The sequence below is a fragment of the Geospiza fortis genome, unplaced genomic scaffold (genome assembly GCF_000277835.1).
Source record: "Geospiza fortis unplaced genomic scaffold, GeoFor_1.0 scaffold1250, whole genome shotgun sequence".
Taxonomy (NCBI): domain Eukaryota; kingdom Metazoa; phylum Chordata; class Aves; order Passeriformes; family Thraupidae; genus Geospiza; species Geospiza fortis.
The window spans coordinates 1-7,008 of NW_005054705.1; the positions used below are offsets into that span (position 1 = coordinate 1).

Below are 7,008 nucleotides of genomic sequence, written 5' to 3' on the forward strand. Positions count from 1 at the left end.
GCTGGGGAGGGACGGGACACCAGCTCAGGGCCACCAGGAACGGCCAGCACCAGGGCTTCACCTCATTGCTCCATGCACATCCAAGGCCAGAGCTGGCTGTCCAGCTCCTGGAGCTGCCAGACCCCTCTCTGTGTCACCTCCTGCCCTGCCAGACCCCTCTGTGTCACCTGGAGCACCCCCAAAGCTCTTTTCCAGAGCGAAAAGTCAAAAAACCAGAGAAAAAGCGCTTCATGAGGAGTAAGCCATTAGTATTCAATGGTTGATTCCTGCCTTTCAGGGTTATTTCATTGGGATTTGGAGTCTGGGAATATGGTGAGGCTCTCTACAGGATTGCATAAAGTTACAGTTTCATCAGCTACATTTTCTTGTATTTCCCCCAGCCACATCCATGCAGACAAACTAAACAGAGAGCCTTCCTGAACACTCATTGATCTCCTCCATGTTAGATCTTTGGAGTGGCTGGCAGCATAACTTTGGTCCATGAAGGTTAATATTCTCCCAAACATTTCCTTAGAATATCTCCCTGTGTGTCACCCCCAGCCCTGCCAGACCCCTCTCTGTGCCACCCTGAGCACCCCCAGCCCTGCAGCACAGGCTCCTGCCCTACCTGAGCCAGCTCCAGGAACACGAGCACGTCCCCATCGATGTCCACCATCATCTGCGCCGCCTCCATCAGGCCGGTGACCGTGTACTGCTCTGCACAGGGGGGGACACGCGGCCTCAGCGGGGGCTGGCACGGGGTGACAGCCACCCTGCCGTGCTGCAGCCACCCAGACTCACCTGTGAGAGCCACCAGGTGCGGCAGGCAGAGGCGGTTGGCGAGGATGATGAGCTTCATGTCGTCCAGGTCGGGGCTGGAGCTGAACTGCCCCGTGTACAGGTACTCCAGCACCGCCCGCATGCAGCTCTTGCTGGTGTGAGGGAGTGCCACCTGCCAGACGCACACATTGTCACCTCCCGGCCGTGTCCCCAGCCGTGCCACCCTCCCAGGGCGCTCTCCTCACCTCGTTGGTGGAGCTCTCCACGAAGGGGCCGCCGAACATCGCGGCCATCCAGTCGCAGCTGGAGATGAGCAGGGGCTTGTGGGCACTGATAGCACCGTCATCCAGCACGAAGGTGACATCTGGGGACAAGCACAGGGGCACTGCTGGGACCTGGGGCTCAGCCACAAAACACCTCACCCGAGGAAAGCAGAGGAAGGGCACAGAGCCTGCCATATCCTGCTTTTTTCCTTAAAATATCACTCATTTTTATCCAGCATTCCCTAAAATGTCGCTCATTTTTGTCCAGCATTCCCTACAAATTTTCCCTAAAATATCGCTCATTTTTATCCAGCATTCCCTAGAAAATTTTCCCTAAAATATCGCTCATTTTTATCCAGCATTCCCTAGAAAATTTTCCCTAAAATATCGCTCATTTTTATCCAGCATTCCCTAGAAAATTTTCCCTAAAATATCGCTCATTTTTATCCAGCATTCCCTACAATATCACTCGTTTTTATCCAGCATTCCCTAAAATATTGCTCATTTTTATCCAGCATTCCCTGCCAGCTCAGAGGAGCTCGGGGACGAGCCCCAGCAGTGCTCTGCCTATTCCAAGGCGTGTTCCCAGGTCACCCCACAGCACATTTGCCACATTTGCTGGGAAGGAGATGTCACACCTCAACTGGAGTCCTTGGAGAGCAGGGAAGGAGGCTTGGGGATCTCCTGCCTCGCTCTCCACAGCTTCTCCCAGGGGTGTGCAAGGGCCACCACACGTCTGTCCCTACAGGGACAGCCTGACCATATTAGGATCCATCTCCATGAAACAAATCCGGCCGGAGGGAGGCTGGGACATTCACGTCCCCCTGGGATGTCACCTCGTGCTGGTGGCTCGTGGTGCTCACTGGAAAGCTGGAGAAATCGTACTAAGGGCACTTGCTCCTCATAAATCAGGATGACCCTGTGAAATCTGGGCTGGGAGAGGAGGAAGTCGCCTTTGCGGCTCTTCCATAAATAAACAGAGCTGCTGGACCAACTGGGGAGCAGGAAACCCTGGGGAAGGGCTCCACACTCACTTTCTCAGGGGGAAAAAAAAGGCGATAAAAATCCCCACACACCAAAGTGTGACCAAAAACCCTGGGGGAGGCACAGCCACCCCCTCACACACGGAGCAAAGCCAGGAGCTCCGAGCCCCCACCCACCCTGTGAGCCCCCAAAAAGGACCAGGCTGCTGCTCCTGGGGCCATACCCGAGAAAGTCCCCTTGGCCAGGCATTCCTTCACCCGGTTGGTCCTCCGGACGTGGAAGGCTTTGGTGATCTCCTGGTTCATGAACGCCTCGTTGTTGAGGATGTTGGCCACCATCATGCGCAGGTCGAACACCTCCAGCAGCTCGGCGATGTGAGCGATGTGCATCAGGTCCCGCTCGTTCTCGTCCAGCTCGCCCGTGTACAGGTACTTCAGCACGGCCCGGAAAGGCCCCGGCTGGATGGACGCGTCCATCTTCACCACCACCATCAGCTTGGACTTGTAGGTCAGCGGGTCCTCGGCCATCTCCTCCTGGATGCTGGTGAAGGCCCTGCTCCACGAGGAGAGGTTCCGGCCGCGCTGCAGCCCGCGCTCGCCGTTCTCGTAGCGGTCGCCCCGCAGGATCCCGTCACTGGTGGAGGCTCTAAGGCACGGTTTGCGCTGGCCGGGTCCGGCCTCCTCGGCGCTCTCGCAGATGTCGAAGCTGGCGGCCCTGAGGAGGAAATCCCGCCCGTGGTGCCTCTCCTCCTGGGCTCGGCGGCCGCCGTGACGGCCGCCCCGAAGCCGTGCCCCGCGCTGCTCTGCTGGTCCTCCTCGCTCAGGTCCATGAGGAACAGGTCGTAAAACTTGGAGGAGGAGGTGGAGAGGTAGATCTTGTGTGCGTAGATTTTGATCTTCTCTTGCAGCACCAGGATGACGTCCGCGCACAGGGGGTCCTCCAGCAGGTGGGCCGGACGCTCCTCGTTGTTGGAAGGGGGGTCCGGGACGATGATGATGGGAGGAGGGGGCTTGGGGGGCAGGAAGGGGGCTTGGAGCAGGGGCCGCTGCACGTTGCGCAGGTGGGACTTCCAGAACTGCAGGTGGCGGCGGGAGATGAGGGCGGCACGGATGGCATTGTCAAAGACGTCCTTGACGCCAAACTGGGCCACCACGCTCGTCTCGTAATAAGGGATCCCCAGCTCCTTGGCCACCTCCCTGCCCTTCTCCGGGGGAAGGATCTCGTTAGGTTTAATTGGCCTGAAATAGACAGGAGATAATTAATGAAGAGTGCTGGGGAAAATGGAACAGGAAAGCCTTATAAATATGATTGTCTGGCAAAAGATTTGGAGAATATAGAAACTATAAGTGAGATGGAAATGAAAGCAAGCTGTGAGATGCCTCAGTTACTGAACAACTGGAAAACAATGGTGTGGCTGGCTGAAGGGGATCCCCTTTTGATGGAACAACACCCTCTGCTTGCAGACAGCTCCAAGGGTCAGAGCAGACCCTACAGCTTGGCAGGAGGGGCCCAAAGAGGAGTTTTTAGGGTTTAAAATGTAACACAGGATGGTAATGTAATGATTCTTATAGGCTGTATGGAAATGCTGTAGGATTTGTATCTTGTACTAGATTGGTTAGTGAGAATCAGAATATTCAAAATAGAAGAAGATTTATGGTATTGGAATGGGAACCTCGCTCTCTTAGCTCTTGCCCCTCTTAGCTCTTACCCTTTTAACTCTCTTACGCTTTTGCTCTCTTGCCTCTCTTACTCTCTCACCCTCTCATCCTCTCTCCCCCTCTCTTCTCTCAGCCTGCCCTGAGCTGGCAGCTCCCAGCAGGGCCCTGCACTTGGCCCTTTGCAATAAACCCCAAGTTCCAAGCCCTGGCTTCTGAGATCTCTCATCTCCGTCTGTCCCATCCGTCCTACCCCCCGACGCTCCGGCAGAAGAGAGCTCTTGAGATAAGGAGGGCAGGCAGGGAGGTCTCCGGGGCACGAGGGTCCCACCTGGCCAGGGGTCGCCGTGCCCGGTTGACGGCCTCCAGGTCGGCGTAGCGCAGGTCGAGCTGGCAGCCCACCAGGATGACGGGGGCGCGGGGGCAGAAGTGTTTGATCTCCGGGTACCACATGGTCTTCACATGGTGCAGGGAGTTGGGGTTGGCGATGGAGAAGCACAAAACCACAACGTCGGACCTGTGAGGGGACAAGGCAGGGCTCAGGGTCTGTTTTGGGGACTCCCTCCCTCCCTGCCCGGGACAGCGCCGGGCTGTGCCTGTCCCTACCTGCCGTAGGCAAAGCGCCTGTCCTTGTGGTGGTCACCAAAGGTGTCCCAGAGGCGCAAGGACACGCTGACATCATCTACCACATCCCGGGAGCGCTCCAGCACCTGGGGGAACAGAAACCACCCGGCTCCTCAGTCCCTGAGCCTCACAAGGACAACACCAGAGCTGTCCCCACCGCGGGGAGTCAGCACAAACCCACCTCCTCGGGATCCCCACGGGGTGCCCACGAGCCCCCCCAGCCTCCTGGGCAGCCCTCACCTCCTGGCAGACGCGGTACTGGTCGATGGCCCACACCGTGGGCACGTGGGTGGCGAGGAGCTGGTACTGGGTCAAGGTGGCGTTGCAGGCACGGGCACAGATGAGCCGGGTCTTGCCCACCGCGTTGTCCCCGACCACGACGCACTTGATGGTTTCTACGTTTGGCCTCTCATAATCCATGTCAGAATCCATTAATTGGGACCTGCGGGGGGACGAGGGCTCGGCAAACACAGCCAGGACCAGCCAGGGGGTGTCTCCAGGGCAGCACAGGGGCACAGAGCAGGAGGATGCTGACACTCCCTGGCAGCTCGGGGAAGCTCTGCAGCAGCTGCCCAGCCCTTCCCAGCTCGCTGTGCCCGCCAGTCCCCTTTAAAATTTCATGTTCTGGTGGCAGTGTGGCTGCTGTGCCACGTCAGACACATGGCCTGCGTTGGATTGCGCCCTCCTCCCTCCCGGCTCTCCGGCTCATGCTTGTTCATGTGAGATGAGGCTTTTTTTTTTCCCTCTCCCTTCCTCCTCTTCCTTTTCTCCATCTCCAGCGTTTGCAAGAGAAGCTTCCAGAGCCACCTGGCCAAGTGCACACACGGGCACAGCCTGGCTCTGCTGTCTGGCAGGGGACACTGACCTGGCCCCCTTTTCCCACCCCACTCCCAAGGGGATATTTGCTCCCAGCTAAGGGCAGCAAGAAGAAACTCCTTAGGTTTCCCAGAGGCTCAGAAGCCACAGGGATTGGGAGAGCTCCCAGGAGCTCTCCTGAGAGAGACGTTGGTGCCGTGGGTGCTGCAAAGCTGATGAGCAGCACCCAGGTGTGCCCAGGTGTGTCACCCATTCCCTGCTCAGAGCCACAGCCTAAATCAGCCAGAATTAACTCATCACAGCATGAACCCGAGGGTTTATGTGGTTTCCAGGGGGGGAAAGCACTGAGGGATTGAGGGACAGCAAAAAGGACAAATTATGTGGTTTCCAGGGGAAAAAGCACTGAGGGATAGCAAAAAGGACAAAAAACCCCACATCCCAATTTCTCTGAACTTCCCAGGGGCACAGATCTCTTCCCCCTTGGGATAGCAAGAAGGACAAAAAACCCACACATCCCAATTTCTCTGAACTTCCCAAGGCCAGGGATCTCTCCCCCCTCTTGCTCCCTCCTGGCAGCGGCCTCCCGAGCTGCTATAATAAACCACCAGCGCAGTGAGCGAAAATACCCGGTAACGATGGCAACCGAGCCCTGCACGTGGGACCACAGCTCCCCAAACCGGCAGCCTGGCAAGGACTTCCCAATGTTAGCACCTCCCTCCGTGCGCAGCCTCCCTGGGCACACCTGGAGCCACAGGCCCCGGGGGCAGCAGGAGGCAAAGGCAGGTGGCACAAATCCAGGTCACTTCAGGTGCCAGCGCTTCCACACCGGGCTGGTCCCGAGGCAAAACTTCTCTGAGTGGTTGGCGCCGCATTCCACGCCCCCTCCATCCTTTGGGATGCAGGGAATTCATCCCGAAGGGCATTGCAAACCAGGAGCAGCGGCGGGGCAGGTGGGCTCCTTCCCCATCAGCCCCTCAAAATCCATTTCCATCCCCCTCTGCTGCCACCCCCCTGTCCCCTGCTCCTCCCAGGGATCAGCTGGGCTCTGTAGGACCGGGAGATCTCCCGGGTGGGGGGGGGTGAGTGCTCGGGGAGCTTTGCTGAGGTTATTTTTAGGCCCAGCCATGCTCCCGAGTCAGCCGAGCTCGTTGGGATGGAGGGGGAAGGCACAGGAATGACAACCGCAGCTGGCACTTGGGATGTTTGTCCCTCGTGGGGAGCTCAGCCCACCCCCAGCCCAGCCGGCTCGGAAAGTCTGGTGCCTCATGGGAATTAAGGGCTAAATCCTTGTGGGATCAGTGCCTGCCGTGAGGAGGGGAAGAGGAGGACAGCAGCAGGGATAAAAAGGGGATCTCCATTGGGGAGCTCTGCTGGCCCCACAGTGGGGGGGTCACAGCCCCTCACCCATGACCCCCCCCCACGAGGGGCTGAGCCTTCTCAAGCCCTCTCCTCACCTTCCCCACCATCACTTTTCTCCTGAGAACAGCTCCCAAATCCACCGCAGAGTAAAAATAACCCGAGATGCCGAGAGATTGGAGTTCCCCCCGAAGGAAAAGCTCTTCCCACAGGAGCAGGGCTGCTCCAGCCAGCAGCCCCCCACCCAAAGCACGGGCACCCAATTCACACCCACACCCCCAAGGAGAACCCCAAAATTGCTCCTTCCAGGCTCCCAGCCCGCGGTTGCCAAGGCAACTGCACCATCACCCCGGGAGCCGTCGCTTAGCAACTCCCAGGCTCCAAATCCTCCATCCCGCACCTCGCCAGGGGAGGAGAACCCCCAAACCGGGGCGAAACCGCCCCGAAACGGCGGCGATGCCCAAAAATAACCGGGGGCTCGGGGCAGCCGCGGGGTGCGGGAGGAGCGGGGCCCGGGCGGCCCCGCGGAAGCAGCCGGGGCTGTGGAGGCC

The 7,008-nt window shown here is 58.5% G+C and overlaps 1 protein-coding gene across 1 annotated transcript in view; it reads right to left on the reverse strand.

Annotated features, from left to right (window-relative positions):
* Positions 1–607: 607 nt before the first annotated feature.
* RHOBTB2 (Rho related BTB domain containing 2) overlaps positions 608–7,008 on the reverse strand; it is a gene marked incomplete at its 3' end in the record, with an annotated part of 10,221 nt that continues 3,820 nt past the window's right edge. The window contains 8 exon segments of the mRNA XM_014311251.2: positions 608–696; positions 781–931; positions 1,005–1,123; positions 2,230–2,760; positions 2,763–3,244; positions 3,993–4,178; positions 4,268–4,371; positions 4,526–4,727. Coding sequence (XP_014166726.2) covers positions 608–696; positions 781–931; positions 1,005–1,123; positions 2,230–2,760; positions 2,763–3,244; positions 3,993–4,178; positions 4,268–4,371; positions 4,526–4,727 — 1,864 coding nt within the window.